This window comes from Leopardus geoffroyi, chromosome A2, assembly GCF_018350155.1.
Source record: "Leopardus geoffroyi isolate Oge1 chromosome A2, O.geoffroyi_Oge1_pat1.0, whole genome shotgun sequence".
NCBI classification, from domain to species: Eukaryota; Metazoa; Chordata; class Mammalia; order Carnivora; family Felidae; genus Leopardus; species Leopardus geoffroyi.
The window spans coordinates 20,139,384-20,167,321 of record NC_059331.1 but is presented as its reverse complement, the minus strand read 5'-3'; the positions used below and the strand labels follow the sequence as shown (position 1 = coordinate 20,167,321).

Genomic DNA, 27,938 nt, shown 5'->3' with positions numbered 1-27,938 from the left:
AATAAACACAGGACCAAAGGAAGTCAGGTTATCTGTATAAAGCATATAACAGAGAGGCTGGGAGAGTGTGGAAGAAAAGTAGAGGGCCTGGCATGTGAGGCAGGGTGTGCTGGGAATGCTGAGGGCTATAAACCCTTTACCTGCCCATCCCTAGAGTCTTCTTTTTTGCCCTCCTCCTGCTGTCAAGGCAGCTTTTCTCTGGACACCAAGAACCCTACAGGAACACTTTTCTGCAGCAGCCTGGTTTTGCTTTTCTGGAGCCAATAGTAATAATAATAATAATAATAATAATAATAATAATAATAATAATAACTTGAATGCTTTAAAGAGCTCGTTAGCCCTATCCACTGGTTCTATGGGGGTACTGAGGCACAGAAACACAGAAGTTGGACCTTCTATATTAACTCAAGAGAATGAATGTGATAAATATCTCTTTGAGGATGAGCTTATGAAAGGGCTCTGCACTCAGCACAGAACTTGCTACTCCAGAAATTCACAGAAAAAACGGTTACTAGAATGAGTGCGAAATCCTCAAGAAGGTGGCCTACGGAGCCTTCCAGTCCTTCCCCCAAATCTGTTCATCTATGATACTCAAGCAGGTTTTGCATTTCATTCTTTCATCCATACTAAGCTTTAAACCTGCTTTTCTAAACATTACTGTAGTGTTTAGTGAAGAGGGGAACGATTAATGTTCCCATGTCCCACTGGTAGGCTCTGTCAGAACAAGACAACTCTCCACTGTGTACTCTGTGCCCACGGAAAGAAAAGAGAACTAATACACTAAAAGCACTTATGCACACTCACACCATGATCATGCCACTCCTGAGCTGGCAGGGCTTGCTGGGGATGTGGGTAGATGACAGTTCCAGGTGGGCTGGGTGCCAGAAAGGCAGGCTTGAAAGTATAGTGGTGTGGGGCTTTAAGTCCAGCCCTGGACCAGCAACAAGAGGAGGCTTTGGGCTGGCACTATGGATCAGTCACACGTGGTTGCCCGAATGCTGAGCATGGGCTCCTTTTCCAGGCTAGGTTACACAAGAGCTCCTGAGATTCTGGAAAGGTTCCTGCATGGGTGAATGGTTTTGACAAAGATGTTCCCTATGTTATATGAAACTGATGAATGTTTTCTGATTTATGGGCAAAAGCCATTAATGTTTAAATCTTTCTTTTTTATGATGAATAAATACATTAAAAAAACCCAATTTCCTAAATGGGTAAGGGGCATTAAGGAATCTACTCCTGAAATCATTGTTTCGCTATATGATAACTAATTTGGATGTAAATTTTAAAAAATAAAAAATAAAATTAAAAAATAAAATAAAATAAAATAAAATAAAATAAAATAATTTTTTAAATGTTTATTTATGAGAAGGAGAGAGAGAGACACAGAGCATGAGAGGGGAAGGGGCAGAGAGAGAGGGAGACACAGAATCCGAAGCAAGCTCCAGGCTCTGAGCTGTCAGCACAGAGCCCAATGTGGGGCTTGAACTCACGAACTGTGAGATCATGACCTAAACTGAAGTTGGACGCTTAACCAACTGAACCACCCAGGCGCCCCTTAAATTCAGCCTTTAAAAAAATTATTTAATGCTTATTCATTTTTGAGAGACAGAGAGAGACAGAGTGCGAGCAGGGGAGGGGCAGAGAGAGAGGGAGACACAGAATCTAAACCAGGCTCCAGGCTCCTAGCTGTCAGTACAGAGCCTGATGTGGGACATGAACCCATGAACTGTGAGATCATGACCTGAACCGAAGTCAGATGCTTAACCAACTGAGCCACCCAGGCACCCCAAATTCAGGTTTTTAAAGCAATGATCAAAGCTGAATAATGAGCAAACAGCATCAACAAGTCACACAACCCCAGCCTTTTCAGTGTATGGGCCACAACCAACTGTAGGTGGTCAGAGAGCCCTATAAGGAGCCCGCTGAGAGATAGGAGCAGGATGGCTGGGAAGCACCAAGGAGGCCTAAACCAATGCTGACACTGCCTGCCAATCCTACAGATTCAAGCCTGATGGGGAAGAATCCCAATGAGAGAAGTCTAGTCTGTGCTGTGATGAAGGGAAATCCAAGATAAGTACATGTACCAGTAAGAGGCAGGACAGGCCTCCTTTGACTAAGGTTAAAATCCGTTCGTTTTTATAGCTCATATCTTCTATGGTAGATTAGAAAATCAACATTAATTCTCTATGTAATCTAATAAATGTAAGGGGAGGGGCAGAAGCCCCTGCTATAGGAGCATCGGCATTTATAGATGTGCAAGGGTGCTCTGTGGGGCTGTCTCATACCCTCAATCTGGAATTGGTTTCCAAACCACAGAATTAAACTGTTATATATTTTTTTTCCCCAGAGAAAATCATGCTGCCTCCAAAGCTGATGCACATACATGGACATCCACCCACTTATCGCCCCCACACCACCCTCTGCAGCGTGCCTAGATGGCATGCATTATTGTAGAACCCAAAGAGCTGAACAGCTTGCCTAATGACACCTACCTTGCCTTTGTTGAAGTAGTGGATGATCTTGCGGCACAGTCCCTCTTTCCGCTGCCACTCTGTCTGGGATGGGTAGTGGAGGAATTCCCGAAGTGGCCGTTCTTCCCACTGCAGCAGCTCACAGTAGAGGAGCAGAGTGAATGCGGCCTCTGTGGGGAACAGGCAATATGGAGATCCAGGGACTTCTCCTCAGGGGTCCAGGGGGAGTCTGGTGCCAGGGGACTAGCCCAAGCACTCTGCTGGATAGGGCATGTGCAGCCCAGGTCAGGGAAACTGGATACCAAAGGTTACATAGAGGGGCTGCCCAGCCAGCCAATAACCTTTGCCCATAGCATTAAGGAGTCAAAGATCCTGGTAGACAACTTCCTCTCATAGCCTAATTATCGATACTGGGCTCCAGATGAAATATGACCCAGCTACCTGAGAATTTGTGCACAAGTTACCTTGCTTTGGGAGACACAGACATGTCAGAGTCAATTCTTGGGTTCCTTTTTAGTCAATGTATTACAGCTTCCTTTCCAACCTTCTCAGAACTGGCTCTTGCAGGAGGGCACTGATCAAGTCTTCTCTCAGCCCTCCCTAAGCCAGCCCCAGTGCCTACAGCAACATTTTCTGACCTCAGCATGGCCTTCATCTCTACTGTTTCTACAAGGACCAGAGAGACGTGTAAATGGTGGTAAGTGTGTGATGGGCCTGTAGCCAGAAGCTCCATTCCTGGAGGAGCTCAAAGTTGATGCTGAACTCAGGGCAGAGGCCCAGTGACACTTTACCCTACATGTGGAACTGTTCAAGAAAGTTATATAAAACAAGAACAACTAAATACTGTGGCCCTAAATTCTAAGGCATGAGTCACACTTAATTACAGCCACTGATCAGGGTCCTCATTATACAGTCTGCTCTTTCCTGTTCTATTTGGTCATTTTTGGTGGGCATCTCCTAGTGGCAAGGTAATTAGCTCTAGCTTCTGTCTGGCCTTCAAGGCCCTACTCAAGTCCGCTACCAATAACTGTGAAGAATCTCATTTCTAACTATTCCGTGACCCACTTCCAGTTTTAGCCAAACACACCTGCCTGCAGCCACTCCCCAGGCTCTTCCTCATCCTTACCTCTCTGCCTGTGCTCTGGTCACTGGACCTTCCTGCCCAGGGATGCACATGCCTCCTTACTGGATCCAGATGGGAAGTCTTTTATTTCTGGGGAACAAGCTCCTGAGGCACTCAAGGGCTCCCTTTGGAATTTAGGAAACCAGGTGAAATTTTTTTCTTTTCTGATCATATCCTTTTCAGATGTTATTCCTGAGGCCGCCAGAGACAAGGCTTAGCACCCTCTCTCTCTGTCCAAATCCCTGACCCCACCTCTCAGTCATGGCCCAGACCTCTAGGAATTTAGTAAATGCCTCTATATTATATGGAATTTATCAAAGTCTATTGTCTTCTCAGAGGCTTGCTGCAATCATGGGTGGAAGTAGACAGAGAGAACGGCAGATTCAGTCCAGTCATTTCAGATTTAATTCTTGTTAACTTATGTGGTCAGAAAAGGTGGCATCTATGCCAAACAATCCCTTACATCTAGAAATAAGGAAGGAGGGTTCTGTGTTTCTACAAACCCATCTAATTCTAGTAATGTTTGTGGATAAGAATAGCTTGAATTTCATGGTTTGTCACACAAATTCAAGTCCTATGGCTCAAGAGCTAGGATGTAGTGGCTAGTCACCACAGTGAAGAAGGTGGCTATTTTGGGGAAGCTATGGCACCAGGTGATCAGGCGGGAGACACATGCATGCACATACCCTCTTGACTGAGTGGTACTCAGTAAACAGTGTGACAGGCAGGCTGAAATGCTTTTAAATTTGTTCTATTAGAAAGGGCCTTAGTAATAAATTGTAGAAAGGGGACCTATATGGTCCGTCAGAAAGCCAGATGAACACTCTCAATACTTTCTATTGGAAAATCAAAGCGGGGCTGCTGTGCATTTTGCAGGGAAGAGCCTAGACTGCAAAGCAGTTCTGCTAGCAAGTTCAGAAGTTAGGCAGATATTTCAGTGTTATGGCCTCATGTAGCTCTGGCTGTGAAGGTTTTCAAGGTCAAGAAGGCTCTGCTCTTAGAGAGGGACAGTGAGCTCAGGATGCTCTGAACCTAGTGCATGAGAATTTGGAGGTTACCCTTGAGGCCTCAGAGGGGATGGACAGGCGGCAAGGAGAGAGCAGAACAGCCTCAGACAGCAGAGGACATGGCATGAAGGCACAAGTGGAATTTATGCCTGCTTTCTTTCTGCCATATGTGACAAAGGATTTGAAGGAACGAATGAAGTGAGGGGGCAACATAGGCCCCAACACTCCGCTAAGATCTGGCAGGCACCAGTTCAGAGCCTTTCTCTGCTAGCTGTGCACACCTGTCCAGTCTGTCCTCACAGGGAGACATGGTTGGGTCCCCCTTCTACTCACCTGTGTAGTTTTCAGCCTGCAAATGCATGTCACAAAGCTTATGGATATAGCGGATATACATCTCTTCTTTGTTAATCTCAGATTTGTAAAAGTTCTATGAGAGAGAAAAGGAAATACGCAAAAAGATGAGAGAGGTTTCCACCTGTGGAGGCCATACATGAGCTCCAGGCAGCTGGCCAAAGCCCTGGGTGTACTGGACAGGAGGAGGGCAGGCCATGGACACAGACAGCACCAGCAAGAGAAAGGATCAGCCAGAAGGCACAACTGCTCCCCAGGTATGGTGGAACGAATGGCCGATCTGCGGGAATCCAAATATTGAGAAAGAGGAGGAGTGCCAAGGCAGACTGGGAATTAGGGTATTTCATGGTTGACTGGACCTTGTTAAGAGGCCAAGGATAGAGTTCTGTCCAAGGAGAACATTCTTTTCTCAAGTGAAAATGTGACTGATGAGGTGCAGGTCTCTGAGATATTAGGGACAGAGCTGATATCCTGACTCAAGTCCTTAGGCTTGCAGCCACAGTAGAAGGGCCAAGCCTGTCACAGTGCAGGCCAGAAGCTATTCTGCTGGGCAGATAGGAGGAGGGGCCCATGTCTTCTCACCATCAGGTTAACAGTGCAGCCAATCTTCTTATTCTCTGTTTCCTCTCCTTTCATGCAGTCCCTGGAAAGGAGAGCACAGATGAATGTCCCATGGCATGAAGTGGTGGCTCTGGAACAATGCATAGAACTGCAGTGTCACAGAGGCATTAGTATAAGTAAACCTTAAATTAAGATGCTCTCCAACAGAAAATGCTTCCACAGGTGGGGGCTATACAGTGAGCTCCCTCTGAGGTTTGGACCCACTCCTAGGGTTCAGAGATCTCTGTTCAACTGAACCCCTCATTCTGGTGGCAGAGTGTAGAGCCCAGATGGTACATTAGGGTAGTACCAATATCCTCAGCACAGAAGAATGTATCAGTAAAGATAAATGTCAAATCCTCAAGTCCCCAGAAGGAGAGGCACAGAACTTTTCTTACAGGGAAAGTTTCATTTTGTAGGACAGCATTCAACAGAAGCCAATATGCTCCACTCCAGAGACCTAGCTTCAAGACCCTGTGTTTACAGCAACCGTGGCATGGCCACCATGTTAACCATCTTACTGGCTTTTCTCCCTATGGTTTCCTTCTTGTGTACTAAGTAGAAGCAGCAGGTTTAAAGTTTCTTTCTGATTTAGGGGTAGCTTCACCCAGGGCTGAGTTACATTCATGCTGATCAGAGCAGGGTTGGGTGTAAGAGGGATCAAGGCTGGTCTGTGAGACACAGAACAACAGGAACACTGAGAATGGATCCTTCCCTAGGGAGAGAGGAGGACTGGTCAAAACCAAGCTCCTCTGGAAGTAGCAGAGTCTTGGCACAAGGAGACAAAGGAGAAGGAGAACCAGAATGGTGAATCTCGCCAGAAGCCTCCTCTACACACAGCCAGCCAGAGTTCCATCTGTTTGCTGTGTCTCCTTCTATGGCACTCTACAGTGCTCTGGCATATAGATATAGTTCCTTGTGTAGCTGTGTGTTAGGGAAAGGCAGCATAAGTGGGTTTATGGACCACTAAGATCAGGTGGAGAGAGTATCTTGACTTTGCTCTACTAACAGGCATGGGGTCCAGTGAGAAACATCACAGTTGGGAGTCAGGAGCCTTAGTCCAAGTCACTGAACCTCTGGGTGATAATGTGACAAAGTTAGTTATCCCCGCCTTCCCAGCTGCAATCCAGCTCACAAAAGGATAACTTCTTTGAAAGAAAGGAATACTGAAAAATCCACACAACTCTCATGATATTCTGCAAAGCCAAGTGTCCTCCCTTCTATGGAGGGCTACTATCAGAAGTGGCAGCTCTGTGGGATTTGAAACCAAGGTCGTCCTCCTTTTTTGGTTCCCTAACTGCCATATGGCATTTGGTTCCTCTGTAGTCAGACATGGGGGTCCTTAACAGGCTACTGCAGAACCTTTTAGTGCTAGTAGGGACAGGAAAGTGCTGTGACTTTTTAAGAGGTGGACCAGATGGCCAACTAGTTAGTTACAAGCAACATAGTAAGTGGCAGGAAGCATGTGTCTCTCCAATAAGTTGGCCGATAGAGAGTAGTGAGGTCTCAACTAGCTACTTTGGCATTTAGTGTTTTTTTTGTTTTTTGTTTTTGTTTGTTTTGTTTTTTCTAGAAAGCATCTGAAACACTTACCAGGCATCACCTTCTTTTTGGCTATAACTAGAACTTCATTGCCAAGTCAATTAAACAGGAAAGTATTGTCCTCAACCCTGTGATGGCAGGGGCATTCCCTACACCTTTGTGCTCTATGACCACCTCTCCCATGCACTGCTAACAGCTGCCTCTTCTCTTCTGTGTGGCTGTGCATCACTTCTGTGTGGCTACTCAACATAGAGGACACCTTTTAAAGCCTCTGACTTGGGTGCAGCCATTGGTCTCCCCTGTTCTTTTTGGAGGACGAACAGGGAAGACCCTCCTAAAGAGGCTTCTGAAGCAACCGGTTGTGAGCACTGGGCTTGTGGTGACCTAGACCAGGGCCCAGACAGCCCTTAGTGCAACTGGAGAGGCCTGAGAAAGGAAGGCTCCAAAACCTCCAGTTCCTCTTCCAGGTGGAGGTTCCACTTAAAGTCCCAAGGGCTTGGCAACCCTAGCCCTGTCCCTGTATGTTCCAGGGCACTAAGAACCACTCCCCCTACCCCACGGGGCTCTGCTTCCTAATCTGAGAAATACAGTTGCCACCAGTGAGCATCTTTATATCTGACACAGAGTATCATTCACACAAAAGTTGAAGAGGTACTCCTCTGAGTACTTAAGGTTCATGCTAGTCTAAAACAGAGTCTCACACTCTAGGTTCAGATCATTCTGGAGTATAACCTATTAATTATTTGCCTAATCAATGTATATGTATCTGTCAACTATTTTCTTAGTAGGTTCTTATTGCACTAAACTGCACTGGGGTAAAAGAGACTACTTTGGTTCCTGCACAGTCTTCCAATTGGTAAATATATACTGTACACTTGTCAGAGGACCATCAAGGCTCCATGCAGGGGACGAGGGAGATAAGGACAAGGTCCCTGTCCTCAAGAGGCTTCTCTCTTCAATTGAATGAGTCAGAAAGGTGACAAATGATCATCATGCAAGGTGACTGATGCTTTGAAAGAAGTGTATACAGATCCAGGTAAGCTTTTATCTGGCAAAACTTCCTTGATGGGGTTTGGTAGGAAGGCCACTCTTGGGAGGACATTGCATGTAGAGAAGCCTGAAGAGAAGGGATGTGAGTGGTGATAACATGGATGAAAGAACAGGGCATGGCTCTTGAGTCAGATGTGGGTTCAAATCCCAGCAATGGCATTTCCTATCACTGGTGTTTCTTCACTAATAAAAACAGGGATAACTTGGGGCGCCTGGGTGGCGCAGTCGGTTAAGCGTCCGACTTCAGCCAGGTCACGATCTCACAGTCCGTGAGTTTGAGCCCCGCGTCGGGCTCTGGGCTGATGGCTCAGAGCCTGGAGCCTGTTTCCGATTCTGTGTCTCCCTCTCTCTCTGCCCCTCCCCCGTTCATGCTCTGTCTCTCTCTGTCCTAAAAATAAATAAACGTTGAAAAAAAAAATTTTTAAAAAACAGGGATAACCCTTCACAGCTCCTTATGGGATTAGAGATAATGCTTGTCAAGCACAAAGCACATAGTGTATTTTTAACAGATAAGAGCCATGATAAACATTGTTGTGTTTCCTTTTGTGTTAACAGGGAGCAACACTAGGAGGTTAGTATGTGCACATGGGTGCTGGGACTGTCAAGGAACAGGGCTGGAGGAGTAGGCAAAGGCCAGTTTATGAAGGGGCTTTGCTGCCATGTGAAAGAGCATGAACTTTGTTTTTTAATGAACCCATTATTGAGACAAGAAATGGAAGAGAATGAAATTGGGTTTGGCCATGAGTTTGAGTTGTTTGTACAAGGCAGATACAAAAATCAAACAGGAAGCTAGAAATAGGCTAAGAAATTAATTTAGGCTCCTTCTGGTAGGCCACAGTGAATAGAGCTTAACCTTTAGTAAATGTTTTAGGGAGGGGGAGGTATAGAGTTTTGTGCATCCCTCTTCCCTGTCTGATAGCAGGTACAGAAAAGGCTGGGGATATGGCATGAACAAAGGAGTCCACTGTTCTAAAAGGCATCCCCAAAAGGCCACTTGTCAACTTTTAAGGTCCAGGAAAAATGGGCTGAAACTTGCACAAGCACAACTGTGCTACAGGAAGAGGGGATGCCTAAGATGGGAACCCATTTCTCAGGAATTCCACTTCCATGTCCAGATAGTACACTGGACACCTGAGTCTTCTGCAAAGCAGAAGTCTTGCCATAGGAGTACCTTCTATTCAGCAGCAACTGGAAGTGGCCTAAACCCCCTCATTTCCTGATGCATGGGTTGGAAGTGCTCTCCCTTGGCGTTTACATGTCTTGTAGCACAGAGGAGACAACTATTGCTTGGGGATGGATTTCCTCCGTCATTCTTCCTCATTCCCTATCACCTCCCTCTAGGCTCCTAAAAGGTACCCTTAGCCACCACATGAACTCTGCTAAGAGAATAATGAAGCCTGCAATGGTGGCTTCATTGCCCCAGCTGGAGTAATTCAAAAGCCGTGATATGACAGAAAGCAAGATTTCATGAAAAAACTAATTTTACATGAACTCTCAAACTGAACATAGCATAAAGATCTCTGAGCTCACGGGCTGCTTCCTCTAATCTGTTCATGGTCAGGACCAAGGGACAGAAAAAAACACTTTAGGCAAAGAATGGAGGCATGGAAAAGTAGGATCCCCAGTGCCTGGAAAAACCAACTGGAAGTCCTGCTGTGTCACACTTCTGTACCGGGTGATATTTCCCCGCCCATCTGTCATATGGCTCTCAGGAACACAGCACAAAGGACCTACAGTTGTTTGCTGCATTGCTCTGAGCTGTGACCTTTCTGGTTGGAAACCTGCATGTCCCTGGGATGCCTCCTGGATATATGTGCTCACATATCAGGGGGGATCCTAGGAAGCCCTGGCCTACCCCTGGAAGAGGACTCTTTCCCTCTCTTTGGCCATCAGTAGATTCCCAATGACTGATGATGGCACCCAAACCAGAAGAGTCCTCCCCCTGAAGGCCACATGGTTTCAATTTTAAGGTCAGAGGATGTCCTTGCTGAGGCAAGTATCCTGATCAGACAAGAGGTCAGATAGGTAGGTGCCTGAGAAGATACCTGTAGTCAAGAAGGCGTTCCATGAGGCGGGTGACTGAGGTCACAAAGGAAATGCCGGTTTCACGCCATGTTTCCTGTTCAACCTTCTCCAGTAGGCTATTAGTTGGAGGGTGGGGGGAAACAAACACAGTATACAATTTATGAGCCTTCTTTGGGCACAAAAGTGAGGTCCCAGAGCCCATGGAGCCTGTGATGGATCTGGAGACAGAAGACTTACCACACTACAGTCTTACCTGGGGTAGGGCCCAAACAGCTGGGTTCTACTCCATGCAGCAGAAAGCAAAGACAAGGTGATTACTGAACTGGCAGGAACAGATGAGCATATTTTCCATTTTCCTGTATAAGTTCCTAAGGATGCCAATGAACTGAGGAAGGGGTTTTAAAGCCCCAGCCCTTTAGGTGTATGCTGTGAGGTTTGTTCTAAAACAGCAGCTGAATAAGAGCCCACTGAGGATGGATCTGGCTTTGCAGTTGGCCAACTATCTCCATCACCACTCAGAGGCATCCTCAGCAAACATACAAACTCAACTTTTCATGTAAACCGAGGAAAAGGTTCCGACTAGTCTTGAGGGCCCAGTATGAAGGGCAGTGAGTGAAACTAGGAGTTATACCTGGTCATCTCCACTGTCAGGGGATGTTTCCAAGTGAAAATTGCCAGAGCCAAGAGCTAAATGCCCAGGTCCTTTTCTCATTTGCCAGCCCATGCTCCTGGCACCTCAGGGTAGCCTCTGGCTTCTCTGCCTTCCCACAGATCTCTCCTAGGGGATGATGACCTAGACTCTCTGCTTGCTCTAGTGATGAGCCCAGGTCCAGGTCTCATTCCTGATTCCTTTCTACACTGTCCCTCACTCCCTAAAAGTCATGAAAGTCACCTGGAGTGGCAGGCCCAGCTAAAAGCCCAGCACTGGGCACTCCCACTCACAACCTGGCTGCTGTTAATGCTGCCATGATGGCGACAGTCTTCCCCACACAGAGTATATGGCCTGAGCTGAGGCTTCTGGGAAAGTGAGGGTTTCCCATGTGACTTATATTACTAGAGAGAGAAGGCACACCATTGCTCTGGCCTCTGAGCTGTGTGGATGAAGCCACTGTGTCAGTATTTCCCAAACTATTCTCCAGAGCTCTGCTGTCCTGGAGGACCAAGAAAGGTGTTCTGCGAGCAAACAAGCCTGGGAAATGCTGGTCACTACACACTCCTGTCAGAGATATTTCACATCTTTCTGCCTATTAAAGGCTTTGCTAAGTCCTGTAATAGAGGTCTGCTCAATTTTGTTTAATTGAATCTTTTCTGAACTGACCACTTACTTTTTTCCCCCAGCAACTTCCCCAAAACACAAATTGGGAAATGCTGCTTTATGGTTCTCGGAAGTTTTCAGTCCTCAAACATGATTTAGAAGAGTTTATGAAACACTATTTGGTCAGGTAATTAGTAAGTGCAAGTTATTTGTGTGCTTTTTCCTTTGTAGTAAAATCATCTGTTAGTGACTTAGGAAGAGATTTCTCTGCATTATTTCCACAGTTAGAAACATCTTTAGCTAAAAGAAAAATACTAAGGTATAGATTCATTTACACAAATTATAATTATTTAAATTTCAAATAAATTCACATTTTGTGTGACTCATTAAGGAACAAAGTGGGTAGGATATAGCAGAAAGATTCTCCCTTCTTGAAATTGGAAGATCTGAGTCCTCCCCCCAGAGTGGCTTTTCACAGGTCATTCAACCGAGGGCATGCTAACACTTTCCTCACCTCAGTTTCACCACCTTTATTCATGAAGATAATTTCTGCCCTGCTCACTTCACAGGTGTGTTGTGAGGATTAAGTAAGAAATGTCAACACATTTGTACACTGTAAAGTTCTAAGCAAATGTACAGTATTATTATTGGAAAAATATGTCATAGGCTTGTCTTCAAAATGGCATGAAAACAAAGAAAATATTAAAAGCTGGAAATAATGAGTGAGATGGGAGGGGACTCTAGAGCTATAAAAGTCTAAAGATTTTGTTTTTTTGGAAGATAAAATGTCCAGCATCACTATCTATCTGGGAGAATCATGGCTCTCCTGAGTCCCTCCTTTGGACTTAGCCCTGTGGCAAAGACTCTTGGCCTCCAACATTTCAAGGCAGGAGCTATGAGGGGCGCCTGGGTGGCTCAGTCGGTTAAGTGTCCGACTTTGGCTCAGGTTGATCTCGTGGTCCGTGAGTTTGAGCCCCGCATCGGGCTCTGTGCTGACAGCTCAGAGCTTGGAGCCTGTTTCAGATTCTGTGTCTCCCTCTCTCTGACCCTCCCCTGTTCATGCTCTGTCTCTCTGTGTCTCAAAAATAAATAAATGTTTAAAAAAAAAAGACAGGAGCTATGAATGTGGACCTGGGAAAATCCCTGACATCACTCAGTACAAACACCCTGTTTCACAAACAGGGAAACTGTCCTGGAGAGTGGGCACAACTTGTTAAAGTCACAAGATCCATGGTAGTGTTTTTTCAAAGTTGATTGTACCATCTTATGAGGCAAGGATTTAACTGTTTACCTCTCAGAAATGCCAGCACTGAGCCCTCAGAGAGTCCCCATGGGCTGTGTGCCCAACTGGATACAGTGCATGCTATGAAGACATATAAAGACCCTTTTCCTATCAGCAAATCTAAGAGCTCAGAGTTACCACCTGTCTCTACCTCTTTAGTCAACTATGGCAATCCCTGAGAGCTTGCTGCCATAATGCCACCGTCCTATTGACTAGGAACAATCTAGGTCACTCCTGATACTCACCCTCTGAAGCCCAGCCAGCGTGGGTTGCACCCCTACCCCTCATCAGCCCATTTCACCCCCTCCCCCAGTATGGGGTGCTTGGGGCTAAAGCAGCTTACAGCAGGCCGAAGAGCTCTCTGTAACTCTCGTCGCCTTTCCCTTCTGACACCATGCTGTCCAGCTTGTCAATCAGCTCAGCCTCCACCTAGAGGGAAGCAGAGACTTCATGAACCCAAGCTGACCTCAGAGGAAGATTGGGAAATCTAGCTCCTACCACAGGTGAGAATGGCTGGGAACTGCTTCCTGATTTTGTCCTTGTACCAAATAAATCTGAGGGAAGGCAGGACCTCATCCACAGCACCAAGAAACCACTCTGCCCCCTTGATTAGGAAGGCTCCCCACTCCAGTGGTTTAAAGTTGGAACTTACACACCTCAGATACTCTTTTCCCAGTCTAGGGTCAAAAGGCAAGGATTCCATGTAAAGAAAAGTATTTTGGATACAAAAGAGGTCTTTGTCAAGTGTTTCTCTTTCTTAAAAAAACGTACACTCAAAAGAATTTGTGTGAGTAAAATACATTTGGTTAGAACTTTACCCTCTAGTCAGCCAGTCACAAAGGAAGCTTGCAGCAGGGCTAGCCCTTACTCGAATGGCTGACATGATTCTGAGTTGAGCAAGGTATGAGTGTTTCCTTCAGAGATTCTACTTCAGGATAAAAAGCTCCACTGTTTGTCCCCATAGGACCTAGAGCCCTTGGGGCTGCTGCCTCGCCACTGCCTCATCACTGGGGCACCTGCATTTGTTACTGAATTCTTAAACCGTGAGGAGCAATACTGTACTTTTTCCTACCCAACTGATCTGCAAGGTGTTCAGCAGTGCTCAGCCACTTCCAATAAGCCTCACTGGATTTACTCTGAGGTGAGAAATTAGTCATAAGTGATGTGAGATAAAAGTCTTTTAAACCCCTCATTAGCCTTTAAAATGTGGTACTGGGAGCGCCTGGGTGGCTCGGTTGAGTGTCTGACGTCGGCTCAGGTCATGATCCCACTGCTCGTGAGTTTGAGCCCTGCATCAGGCTCTGCTGACAGCTCAGAGCCTGGAGCCTGCTTTGGATTCTGTGTCTCCTTCTCTCTGTCCCTACTCTGCTCCCACTGTCTGTCTTTCTCACAATTAATAAACATTAAAAATAAAAAAAATTAAACATTTTTAATGTAGTATTGTGGCACCTCACACCACTCAAGAGTGGCTAAAATTAACAACTCAGGAAACAACAGATGTTGATGAGGATGTGGAAAAAGGGGAACCCTCTTGCACTGTTGGTGGGAATGCAAACTGGTGCAGCCACTCTGGAAAACAGTGTGGAGGTTCCTCAAAAAATTGAAAACAGAATTACACTATGACCCAGCAAGAACACTACTGGGAATTTATCCAAAGGAAACAGCGTGCTGATTCATAGGGGTACATGCACCTTAATATTCATAGCAGTGGTATCAACAATAGCCAAATTATGGAAAGAGTCCAAATGTCCATCAACTGATGAATGGATAAAGAAAATGTGGTTTATATATACAATGGAATACTACTAAGTGATGAAAAAGAATGAAATCTTGCCATTTGCAACAACGAGGATGGAACTGGAGGGTATTATGCTAAGTGAAATAAGAGAAACTCAGTCAGAGAAAGACAGATATGTTTTCACTCATATGTGGAATCTGAGAAACTTAACTGAAGACCATGGAGGAGGGGAAGGAAAAAAAAATAGTTACAAACAGAGAGGGAGGGAGGCAGACCATAAGAGACTCTTAAATACAGAGAACAAACTGAGGAGTTGATGGGGGTAGGGGAAATGAGTGATGGGCATTGAGGAGGGCACTTGGGATGAGCACTGGGTGTTGTATGTAAGTGATGAATCATGGAAATCTACTCCCGAATCCAAGAGAACACTGTATGTTAGCTAGTTTGACAATAAATCATATTAAAAAAATAAATGTGGTATTTTGGTATTATTTATATAAATACTTCATATAAACAAAGAGGCATGGCTGCTTTTAATAATGAGGTATAACAGAAGCATTTTCTCACTTCATATAGGGCCAAAGAGTCCTAAAGCAATGAAGTTATAAAAAAATAATTGAATTAGAAAATTCATTGAAGGCAATTATGGTTTCTGAACCCCTTCAGCAGGAAATGAGAATGGATGAATAAATGTGGCTCTGTTTATAGTGGTCTGCTCTGCAGAGACTGTCACACATTCATGTATGGCCTGATGAGTCAGCTGCTTGAATATGCATTTCAGAGAAAGAAAATATGAGACCAGGGGTCCTTAGGGATTGATGCCATGTCTTTCTCTGTGTGGAGAAGAGACTTCAGCAGGGACTTGCCTGGGTCATGTAAAGTCATATAGAGCCAGGACCAGAGGCCAAGGGATCTTATTCTCAGTTCAAATCTTGTCTCTTCTTACTGGGTCAATCAGTGGCCCACAAGCCTCCCAGGGGAAGAAGGGTCTGTTTATAACAAGGGATCTCTCTTCAAACATGCAGGTATAGGTAGATTGTGTTTTCCAGGACATGGCAAATAGGGGAAAGGGACCTGGAGCAGCAGGGGGTATGGCTGTGTAAACATGGGTGCAGTAGTTCCCTTGAATTCTCAAAATGGGCCCCTGGGCTAGCAGTATCAGTCATTAGATATCATTAGAAATGAAGATTCTCAGGCTCCCAGTGGATCAGAAACTTGGGAAAAGGAGAAGCAATCTGTTTCAATAAGCCCTCCCAGTTGTGATGCCTATTCAAGTGTTAGAACTTCTGTATTAGGCAGAGGAGTTGGTGATGGGAAGATATGGGGATATTACTTCATCACCCTCTATAGTGCTGATAAAGGGAGAAGTTATTAGGAGAAACTGAGAAATCCAAAACAGGTAATGCTGTAGATCAATGTATGCAAAACCAGTGTCTTTAAGTCAAATAAAATGCTAAGTTCTTCAAATATATCGTGTCATGGGGTACCTGGGTGGCTCAGAAAGTTAAGTGTCCAACTTTGGCTCAGGTCATGATCTCAAGGTTCATATGTTTGAGCCCTATGTCAGGCTCTGAGCTGACAGCTCGGAGCCTGGAGCCTGCTTTGGATTCTGTGTCTCTCTCTCTCTGCCCCTTCCCCACTCACACTGTTTCTCTCTCTCTCAAAAATAAACATTAAAAAAAATATATATATATCATGTCATAGTTGGTAATATTGACAATTTTGTGTTTTCAGAATTACTTTTATTCTATGGAATCAATATTCCTGAAGTGACAAGTGACATCTTATTATACATTCAACAAATATTTGTCCTGTGACAACCAGCTGCCTACTTCAGGGCAAGATATTTACTTCTCTAAGCCTACATTTCCTTGTTTGTGAAGCAGTAATGGTGGTTAACAGTCTTCTTTGGTGTCCCTGTGCTCTAGCTCTTAGAAGTGCTCAATAAATGTTAACTTTGATTTTCATCTCCATGAATCTAACATGTCTCAGGGACTATGTAGGGTTTTAAGGAAAAATGCACAAGAAACAGCCCTGGTGCTCAATACCTAGCTCATCATCTGGTAGAGGAGGCAGGGACAACAGCTAACACAGGCCAGCATGGTCAGTGCTTGGTGTGGGGCACACAGAAAGGGTAGCCTACAGTCTGAGACGTCAAAGGACAGCAGAGTTGTGAGAAGTGGGGTTGTAAGAACGTAATTAAGCTCTAAATTATAAAGGGAGACCTATAAGACTAGTCACAGACCTATCTACTGAAACTTGGCAGGCCAGAAAGGAATGACAGGAAATCTTCAATGTGATAAATAGAAAAAATATGTGGCCGAGAATCCTTTATACAGCAAGTCTGTCATTTAGAATAGAAGGAGAAATAAAGGTCTTCCCAAACAAACAAACACTGAAGGATTTCATCACCACTAAACCAGCCTTATGAGAGATCCTAAGGGGGATTCTGTGAATGAAATGTTCCAAGGACCACAAAATACCAGAGACATCACCACAAGCATGAAACCTACAGATATCACAATGACTTTAAACCCATATCTTTCTATAATAACACTGAATGTAAATGGACTAAATGCTCCAACCAAAAGACACAGGTTATCAGAATGGATAGAAAAAGAAGACCCATCTATTTGCTGTCTACAAGAGACTCATTTTAGACCTGAGGACACCTTCAGATTGAAAGTGAGGGGATGGAGAACTATCTATCACGCTACTGGAAGTCAAAGGAAAGCTGAAGTAGCCATACTTATATCAGACAAACTAGACTTTAAATGAAAGGCTGTAACAAGAGATGAAGAAGGGCATTATATAATAATTACAGGGTCTATCCATCAGGAAGAGCTAACAATTATAAATGTCTATGTGCCGAATATGGGAGCCCCCAAATATATAAAACAATCCCAAACATAAGCAACCTTATTGATAAGAATCTGGTAACTGCAGGGGACTTTAATACTCCACCTACAACAATGGATAGATCATCTAGACACAGGATCAATAAAGAAACAAATAAAGAAACAATGATACACTGGATCAGATGGACTTGACATATATATTTATAACTCTGCATCCCAAAGCAACAGAATATACTTTCTTCTCCAGTGCACATGCAACATTCTCCAAGATAGATCACATACTGGGTCACAAATCAGCCCTTCATAAGTATACAAGAATTGAGATCATACCATGCATACTTTCAGACCACAATGCTATGAAGCTTGAAATCAACCACAGGAAAACGTCTGGAAAACCTCCAAAAGCATGGAGGTTAAAGAACACCCTACTAAAGAATGAATGGGTCAGCCAGGCAATTAGAGAAGAAATTTAAAAATATATGGAAACAAATGAAAATGAAAATACAACAATCCAAATGCTTTGGGATGCAGCAAAGGCAGTCCTGAGAGGAAAATACATTGCAATCCAGGCCTATCTCAAGAAACAAGAAAAATCCCAAATACAAAATCTAACAGCACCCCTAAAGGAAATAGAAGCAGAACAGCACAAACCCAGCAGAAGAAGAGAAATAATAAAGGTCAGAGCAGAAATAATATAGAACTAAAAAAACTGTAGAGCAGATCAACGAAACCAAGAGTTGGTTTTTTTGAAAAAATAAACAAAATTGATAAACCTCTAGCCAGGCTTCTCAAAAAGAAAAGGGAGAGGACCCAAAAGGATAAAATCATGAATGAAAATGGAATTATTACAACCAATCCCTCAGAGATACAAGCAATTATCAGGGAATACTATGAAAAATTACATGCCAACAAACTGGACAACCTGGAAGAAATGGACAAATTCCTAAGCACACACACTCTTCCAAAACTCAAACAGGAAGAAATGGAAAACTTGAACAAACCCATAACCAGTGAAGAAATGAAATAAGTTATCAAAAATCTCCCAACAAATAAGAGTCCAGGACCAGATGGCTTCCCTGGGGAATTCTACCAGACATTTATTTTTAATTTTTTTTTCAATATATGAAATTTATTGTCAAATTGGTTTCCATACAACACCCAGTGCTCATCCCAAAAGGTGCCCTCCTCAATACCCATCACCCACCCTCCCCTCCCTCCCACCCCCCATCAACCCTCAGTTTGTTCTGTGTTTTTTTTTTTTTTTTAATTTTTTTTTCAACGTTTATTTATTTTTGGGACAGAGAGAGACAGAGCATGAACAGGGGAGGGGCAGAGAGAGAGGGAGACACAGAATCGGAAACAGGCTCCAGGCTCTGAGCCATCAGCTCAGAGCCTGACGCGGGGCTCGAACTCACAGACCGCGAGATCGTGACCTGGCTGAAGTCAGACGCTCAACCGACTGCGCCACCCAGGCGCCCCAGTTTGTTCTGTTTTTAAGAGTCCCTTATGCTTTGGCTCTCTTCCACTCTAACCTCTTTTTTTTTTTCCTTCCCCTCTCCCATGGGTTTCTGTTAAGTTTCTCAGGATCCACATAAGAGTGAAACCATATGGTATCTGTCTTTGTCTGTATGGCTCATTTCACTTAGCATAACACTCTCCAGTTCCATCCATGTTGCTACAAAGGGCCATATTTCATTCTTTCTACCAGACATTTAAAGCAGAGATAATACCTATCCTTTTCAAGCTATTCCAAAAAATAGAAAGGGAAGGAAAACTTCCAGACTCATTCTATGAAGCCAGCACTACTTTGATTCCTAAACCAGAGACCCAGCAAAAAAAGAGAACTGCAGGCCAATATCCCTGATGAGTATGGATGCAAAAACTCTCAATAAGATACTAGCAAGTTGAATTCAACAGCATATAAAAAGAATTATACACCATGATCATGTGGGATTCATTCCTGGGCTGCAGGGCTGGTTCAACATTCGCAAATCAATCAATGTGATACATCACATTAATAAAAGAAAAGATAAGAACCGTATGATCCTGGCAATCGATGCAGAAAAAGCATTTGACAAATATCAGCATCCTTTCTTAATAAAAACCCTCAAGAAATTCAGGATAGAAGGAACATACTTAAACATCATAAAAGCCATTTATGAAAAGCCCACAGCTAATATCACCCTCAATGGGGAAAAACTGAGAGCTTTCTCCCTGAGATCAGGAACACGACAGAGATGTCCACTCTCACCGCTGTTGTTTAACATAGTGTTGGAAGTGCTAGCATCAGCAATTAGACAACAAAAGGAAATCAAAGGCATCAAAAATGGCAAAGATGAAGTCAAGCTTTCACTTTTTGCAGATGAAATGATATTATACATGGAAAACCCGATAGACTCCACCAGAAGTCTGCTAGAACTGATACATGAGTTCAGCAAAGTCGCAGGATACAAAATCAATGTACAGAAATCAGTTGCATTCTTATACACTAATAATGAAGCAACAGAAAGACAAATAAAGAAACTGATCCCATTCACAATTGCACCAAGAAGCATAAAATACCTAGGAATAAACCTAACCAAAGATGTAAAAGATCTGTCTGCTGGAAACTATAGAAAGCTTATGAAGGAAATGGAAGAAGATATAAAGAAATGGAAAAACATTCCGTGCTCATGGATTGGAAGAATAAATATTGTCAAAATGTCAATACTACCCAAAGCTATCTACACATTCAATGCAATCCCAATCAAAATTGCACCAGCATTCTTCTCGAAACTAGAACAAGCAATCCTAAAATTAATATGGAACCACAAAAGGCCCTGAATAGCCAAAGTAATTTTGAAGAAGAAGACCAAAGCAGGAGGCATCACAATCCCAGACTTTAGCCTCTACTACAAAGCTGTAATCATCAAGACAGCATGGTATTGGCACAAAAACAGACACATAGACCAATGGAATAGAATAGAAACCCCAGAACCAGACCCACAAACGTATGGCCAACTAATCTTTGACAAAGCAGGAAAGAATATCCAATGGAAAAAAGACAGTCTCTTTAACAAATGGTGCTGGGAGAACTGGACAGCAACATGCAGAAGATTGAAACTAGACCACTTTCTCACACCATTCACAAAAATAAACTCAAAATGGATAAAGGACCTGAATGTGAGACAGGAAACCATCAAAACCCTAGAGGAGAAAGCAGGAAAAGACCTCTCTGACCTCAGCCGTAGCAATCTCTTACTCGACACATCCCCAAAGGCAAGGAAATTAAAAGCAAAAATGAACTACTGGGACCTTATGAAGATAAAAAGCTTCTGCACAGCAAAGGAAACAACCAACAAAATTAAAAGACAACCAACGGAATGGGAAAAGATATTTGCAAATGACATATCGGACAAAGGGCTAGTATCCAAAATCTATAAAGAGCTCACCAAACTCCACACCCGAAAAACAAATAACCCAGTGAAGAAGTGGGCAGAAAACATGAATAGACACTTCTCTAAAGAAGACATCTGGATGGCCAACAGGCACATGAAAAGATGCTCAACGTCTCTCCTCATCAGGGAAATACAAATCAAAACCACACTCAGATATCCCCTCACGCCAGTCAGAGTGGCCAAAATGAACAAATCAGGAGACTATAGATGCTGGAGAGGATGTGGAGAAATGGGAACCCTCTTGCACTGTTGGTGGGAATGCAAACTGGTACAGCCACTCTGGAAAACAGTGTGGAGGTTCCTCAGAAAATTAAAAATAGACCTACCCTATGACCCAGCGATAGCACTGCTAGGAATTTACCCAAGGGATACAGGAGTACTGATGCATAGGGGCACTTGGACCCCAATGTTTATAGCAGCACTCTCAACAATAGCCAAATTATGGAAAGAGCCTAAATGTCCATCAACTGATGAATGGATAAAGAAATTGTGGTTTATATACACAATGGAGTACTACATGGCAATGAGAAAGAATGAAATATGGCCCTTTGTAGCAACGTGGATGGCACTGGAGAGTGTGATGCTAAGTGAAATAAGCCATACAGAGAAAGACAGATACCATATGTTTTCACTCTTATGTAGATCCTGAGAAACTTAACAGAAACCCATGGGGGAGGGGAAGGAAAAAAAAAAAGAGGTTAGAGTGGGAGAGAGCCAAAGCATTAGAGACTCTTAAAAACTGAGAACAAACTGAGGGTTTATGGGGGGTGGGAGGGAGGGGAGGGTGGGTGATGGGTATTGAGGAGGGCACCTGTTGGGATGAGCACTGGGTATTGTATGGAAACCAATTTGACAATAAATTTCATTTAAAAAAAAAAAAGAACCTAATTAAGGAAGGCTCTTTGACCCAGGAATTACAGTTGAGAAGTTTATCTCAGAGAATAATTAGGAATGGATATGTGTTTTGCAATATTAACAACAACAATTTGGAATGAACTTACGTTTCTAAAACTAGGAGCTGACTAAATACATTGTGGTGTAGGCCATGCAATGGACTACTGTGTAGCCTCTAAACTAAGGGCAGGACAGAGGAGCATGAACTGACATGAAGAGATGGTGATGAAAACATGTTACTAAAAAGGAGAGATTAAAAGTCAATACACACAATGGCCCCTGAACCCCAATATACACAATGATTCCATTTTTTAACTTAAAAACCTCTATGTATGGGGAAAAAACAGTCTAAAAAGACATACTCTGTCTCCCTCACAAGTTACTAAAATAGTAGGATTATGGATTAAATTTTTTCATTATATCTTATTTGCATTTTAATTTTTCTACATTAAATACCTATTGTTTTTATAATTAGAAGAAATATTTTTAGTAGGTGGGAAGAAGTAGGGGAATAGTTAACAGAGCCAAAGCTGTGGAAAGCACAACTGTAATCAAGACAAAAATTTTGGTAATTTGGTTATGGGTGGTATTTTTTTCTTAACATTTAAAAAAATGTTTATTTACTTATTTTGAGATTGAGAGAGAGCAGGGGAGGGGAAGAGAGAGAGGGAGAGAGAGAGAATCCCAAGCAGGCTCCACACTGTCAGTGCAGAGTCCGACATGGGGCTCGAATTCACGAACTGTGAAGTAATGACCTGAGCCGAAATCAAGAATGGAACACTTAACTGACCGAGCCACCCAGGTGTCCCAAAGGTTATGGGTGTTCTTGCAGAGAGCAACTTCAACAGAAGTAGGTATACAATACATATTAGACTGGATGGATAGGAAGGTGGGAAATGGAAATGTGGGGATGAAAAGAGTAGACCACTTTTTTTTTTTAAATATGAACTTTATTGTCAAATTGGTTTCCATACAACACCCAGTGCTCATCCCAACAGGTGCCCTCCTCAGCACCCCTCACCCACCTTCTCCTCACTCCCACCCCCCATCAACCCTCAGTTTCTTGTTTTTAACAGTCTCTTATGTTTTGGCTCCCTTCCTCTCTAACCCTTTTTTTTTTCTTTTTTCTTCCCCTCCCCCATGGTCTTCTGTTAAGTTTCTCAGGATCCACATAGGAGTGAAAACATATGGTGTCTGTCTTTCTCTGTATGACTTATTTCACTTAGCATAACACTCCCCAGTTCCATCCACATTGCTACAAAAGGCCATATTTCATTCTTTCTCATTGCCACGTAGTATTCCATTGTGTATATAAACTACAATTTCTTTATCCGTTCATCAGTTGATGGACATTTAGGCTCTTTCCATAATTTGGCTATTGTTGAAAGTGCTGCTATAAACATTGGGGTACAAATGCCCCTATGCATATCCAATGGAAAAAAGACAGTCTCTTTAACAAATGGTGCTTGGAAAACTGGAAAGCCACAAGTAGACCACTTTTTAAAAATATTTGGTGGCAAACGGAAGCAGCAGCAAGATTTTGCTTACCAGAGTCAACAAGGTTTACATGGCTTGCTTGATATCAATTTTTCATGATAGTCTTTTTTTTAAGTTTATTTATTTTGAGAGAGAGAGAGAGAGAGTGAGTGCACATGTGCAAGCGGGGGAGGGGCAGAGAGAGGGTGAGAGAGAATTCCAGGTTCTGTGCTGCCAGCGTGAAGCCCAACACGGGGTTCAATTCCACAAACTGTGAGATCATCACCTGAGCTGAAATCAAGAGTCAGATACTTAACTGACTGAGCTGTCCAGGAACCCCACGATAGCCTTAATGAGGGAAAGAACACAGCTTAACAGCTGAGTCTTAAAGTGTGAGAAATGAGTTCCAACTTAGTCTTCCACAAGGTTATCCTTCTTTATTCACTAGTCGTAATGGTGGAATACAGCCTAGACCCTCTTTTAACAAACTCAGTGACCCATGGTGCAGTTCTGCAATGTCATCTGCTTCTCCATAGCTAGGTTCTCTCATCAGGCAGTTGTGCATTTTGCATAATTTAGAAGGTTGTGAAAAAAAAAGAAAATTAAGTTCTTTTCTGTTTGAAGTTATTATTTTCTGAAGAAATGAAGGCATTAGAGTTGCACACTCCAAAAATGGATTCTTATGTTAAATACTATTTACCCATGATAAAGAACATTTGTAAAAAACCTACAACTAGCTAGCATCATACTTAATTGTGAAACACCAAATACTTTCCCTGAAGATTAAGAACAAAGCAAGGATGTCCACTCTCATCACTCTTATTTAACACCAGACCAGAGGTCCTAGCCAGTGCAATGAGGTATAAGAAAAAAAAAAAAGGGGGGGGGGCATACAGATTAGAAAGGAAGAAATAAAACTGTCTCTGTTTGAAAGTGATAGGATTAGAGCACTGGGTATTGTATGGAAACCAATTTGACAATAAATTTCATAAAAAAATGAAAGTGATAGGATTAACTAAATAGAAAATCCCAAGGAATCTCCAAAACCTTCTACAGCTAATAAGTAAGTTTAGCAAGGGTGCAGGATATAATATTAATATACAAAACAACTATATTTCTATGTACTAGCAAGAAAAGTAAAATTTAAAAATCAGAATAATTTATAATAGCACCAAAAACCAGGAAATACTTAACATATAAATCTAACAACATGTACAAATCTGTGTGCTGAAACTATAAAACATTAATGAAAAAATAAAAGAATACCTAAAAAATGGAGAGATATATTGCCTTAATGGACTAGAAGTATGATTAAGTATTACTAAGATATCAATTCTTTCCAATTTGATCTACAGATTATAATGCAATCTCAACCAAAATCTCAGCAGTAATTTCTGCAGATATTGACATGCTAATTCTGAGACTTACAAGAAAAGGAACTGGAATAGCTAAGACAATACTGAAAAAAAAATTTGGAGGATTCACACCGCTTGATTTTAAGACTAACTATGAAGCTACCATAATCAAGACTGTGTGGGAATGGTGCAAGGTAAGACATAGATCAATGGAAAGACTGGAGAGCTGTATACTATGTACATATGGAGAGAACTGTACACATACAGTGAACTGATTTTTGACAAAGAATAGTTTTTCTCTTAACAAAGGTGTTGGACCTCCATGTGTGAAAAGGAAAAAAAAGTCTTGACCCATACTTCACATCTTACACAAAGGCTACCTCAAAATAGGTAACAGATCTAAATATAAAATTATAAAACCTCTAGAAGAAACACAGGAGAAAAAATTTCATGGTCCTGGGCAAAGATTTCTCAGATATGATCTCAAAAGCATGATCTATAGAAGAAAACCATTGATAAAATGGATTGCATAAGAATTAAAAATTTTCATTCTGTGAAAGACACTATTGTAAGTGGGAAGCCAAGCTAAAGACTGGGAGGAAATATTTGTAAATCATATATTCAACAAAAGACTTACATCTAGAATACATAAAGAACCCTCAAACTCAACAACAGGAAAACAAATAACCCAATTAAAATGAATACAAGTTTTGGATAACCATTTCACCAAAGAAGATATAAAGACAGAAACACATTAAAAGATGCTCAACATCATTAATCATTAAAGAAATGGAAATTAAAACCACCAAGATATACAACTATGTATCTATTAGAATGGCTAAGAAACACACACAAAGAGATGATATCAAATTCTGATGAGCATATGGATCAACTAAAACTCTCATACAATGCTGCTGGAATTTCAAATTTGCAGCAATGTGGATGGAACTGGAAGGTATTATGCTAAGTGAAATAAGTCCATCAGAGAAAGACAGATATATGTATTCACTCATATGTGGATCCCGAGAAACTTAACAGAAGACCATGGGCGAAGGGAAGGGGAAAAAAAAAGTTACAGAGAGGGAGGGAGGCAAACCATAAGAGACTCTTAAGGACTGAGAACAAACTGAGGGTAGATGGGCAGTGGAGGAGGGGAAAGTGGGTGATGGGCAGGAAGGAGGGCACCTGTTGGGATGAGCACTGGGTGTTGTATGTAAGCCAATTTGACAATAAATTATATTAAAAAAAAAGAAAAAATGGCATAGCCATTTGGGAATAAAATTTGATAGCATCTTACAAAGTTAAACATACATTTACAATAGCCAACAATCCTATTCCTAGAAATTTACCTAAGAAAAATGAAAGTTTATATTCATACAAAAACCTGTAAAGAAATATTTTTTAATAGCTTTATTCATAACCAACAAAAAGTGGAAATAGTGCAAATGTCTTTCAAATAGTGAATAACTGCAATGGAATACCACTCAGCAACAGAAAAATTGGTAAGTGCAACAACATGGATGAACCTCTGGATGGCATTATGCTGAGTGAAAGAAGTCAGACTCAAAAGGCTACATTCTACATTATTTCATTCAAATGACATTCTGGAAAAGGCACACCTACAGTGATGGAGAACAGACTGTCATAGGTTAAAGGTAGGGGGAAGGTTTGACTACAAAATGGTAGCATGATGGAATTCTTAGGAATTTCAAAAATCTTGATTGTGGTGGTGGTTACATGACTATGTGTTTATCAAAATTTACAGAACTTTAAATCACAAAGAATGAATTTTGCTCTTTGTAAACTTAAACAAACAAATAAGAATTTAAAAATTATTGTCTGTCTGGTCTGTTCCTCACTGTTACAACTACTCACTACAAGACCACTGGTTATCTCAGAGTCACAGGGTTAGGAGGGAGCTTACTGGGAAACTGGTACAGTCTCCAATCCAATACATAAATTTCTTCTAGAGGTCTCCTGGGAGCTTCTGCTTGAGAATCATCAGCAAAGAACTCCCCATCTCCCAAAGCAGGCTAGCTTACACTGGACAGTTCCTGTTGCTAGCAAGTTACTTCTTTTATTAGCTAAAATCAGCTTCACTGACCACTATTGGTCCTAGTCCTATTCCTTGGAGCTACACATAAAAAGGCAGGGGCCATCTCCTCTGCCTTAGAGGTGGCAGAAGGTATGCACAGAGGAACAGTCTGAAGTGACTTAGTCAGAAGCTAAGGGCTTATACCTTCTGGATCCACCCCTCTGTGCAGGAGTCTATGAAATTCTGGGCTATGAGCCATGAGACGTCATCTGATCTTGGCTCTAGCCCTAGAAATGCCTGGACCATGCACCAGAGAGGAAGGGTACTATGCTCCCAGGGCCTCTCCTGAATGAAACTTGATCACAGTCTCAGTCACTCTCTCCTTGAACAGAAAATTTCTTTATATCATGTTCATTCCTTTCCTATTATTCTTTTCTGACCTCTAGCTTCGTGAAGAAAATCCACAAATCAATTCTGGTCAGCAATTAAGGGAAAACCTTTGAACAGGATTCAAGATGGGCAAGCCAAGATGGGCTGTAGCCATTCCCACTAGAACCATAGTCTGGCCATCTGGATCACCTGCCTGGGCAGAAGGGGTCCATCCAGAGGAGAGAAGGTGTCATCTTACCTGTTTAAAGTTGCCATTTTTCCTCTGCTCCCAGTCCATCATGTCATGAAAGATGGGAATCATGATGTTCCGTACTTCTGGCTGTGGGACCAGTGTCACACCCAGAAAAGGACCAATCATTCCCGGAATAAAGTGGATCTTATGTTCACCTGAACAACAAAACCCAATACATATTAGTTTATGCTTTCTTTGCTCCTTCTATAGAAGCTTCCCAAGTGTGGCCATAGCAGATACTTTCATCTGCCCTGGAAACATTGAGAGGAAAGCAAGCTCTCCCTTATGGCTCTCTGAGATACTCTTGTCCTTGGCTTTTTAGAATTCATAGATAAAACTGGCCCATCCCAGCTAAAACAAATGTTCAACAGGCATAAATTGCCTTTCCAAAGAATTTATGGGGAAACTACCCGAAAATCATTCCAAGGTCAAGGAACAGAGTTCACTACTTTAGACAGAATAGGATTTCTGAGTAACCTATGACAGTTTCATATTGTTCAGCATTTATTTAGCAAGGAATATTTATCCATTTCTGCTTAAACACAATGCACTATCCCTGGGGTCTCTACCTCTAGCCCAAAGGCATTTAAGAGATTCTTAAATACTGAGAACAAACTGCGGGTTGATCGGGGGTGGGTGAGAGGGGAAAGTGGGTGATAGGCATTGAGGAGGGCACCTGTTGGGATGAGCACTGAGTGTTGCATGGAAACCAACTTTACAATAAATTACATTTAATATAAAAAATAAAAATAAATAAGTGATGAGATTTTCATAGTCCCTGGTCCAGCCACCAGAGGCCTGAAGTTCATGGGCCTCT

At 42.5% G+C, this 27,938-nt stretch overlaps 1 protein-coding gene across 15 annotated transcripts in view; it reads right to left on the bottom strand.

Annotated features, from left to right (window-relative positions):
* Positions 1-27,938, bottom strand: part of DOCK3 (dedicator of cytokinesis 3) — a 585,953-nt gene that overhangs the window by 29,655 nt on the left and 528,360 nt on the right. For 13 of the 15 annotated variants that reach the window (XM_045492946.1, XM_045492954.1, XM_045492948.1 and 10 more), the window contains 7 exons: positions 27,128-27,276; positions 13,050-13,135; positions 10,423-10,449; positions 10,190-10,285; positions 5,535-5,595; positions 4,935-5,028; positions 2,493-2,641 (listed from right to left, as the gene is read on the bottom strand). In XM_045492946.1, the coding sequence (XP_045348902.1) occupies positions 2,493-2,641; positions 4,935-5,028; positions 5,535-5,595; positions 10,190-10,285; positions 10,423-10,449; positions 13,050-13,135; positions 27,128-27,276 (662 nt within the window). The remainder of the gene's footprint in view (positions 1-2,492; positions 2,642-4,934; positions 5,029-5,534; positions 5,596-10,189; positions 10,286-10,422; positions 10,450-13,049; positions 13,136-27,127; positions 27,277-27,938) is intronic. The other 2 variants (XM_045492949.1, XM_045492951.1) reach the window with 1 other exon arrangement.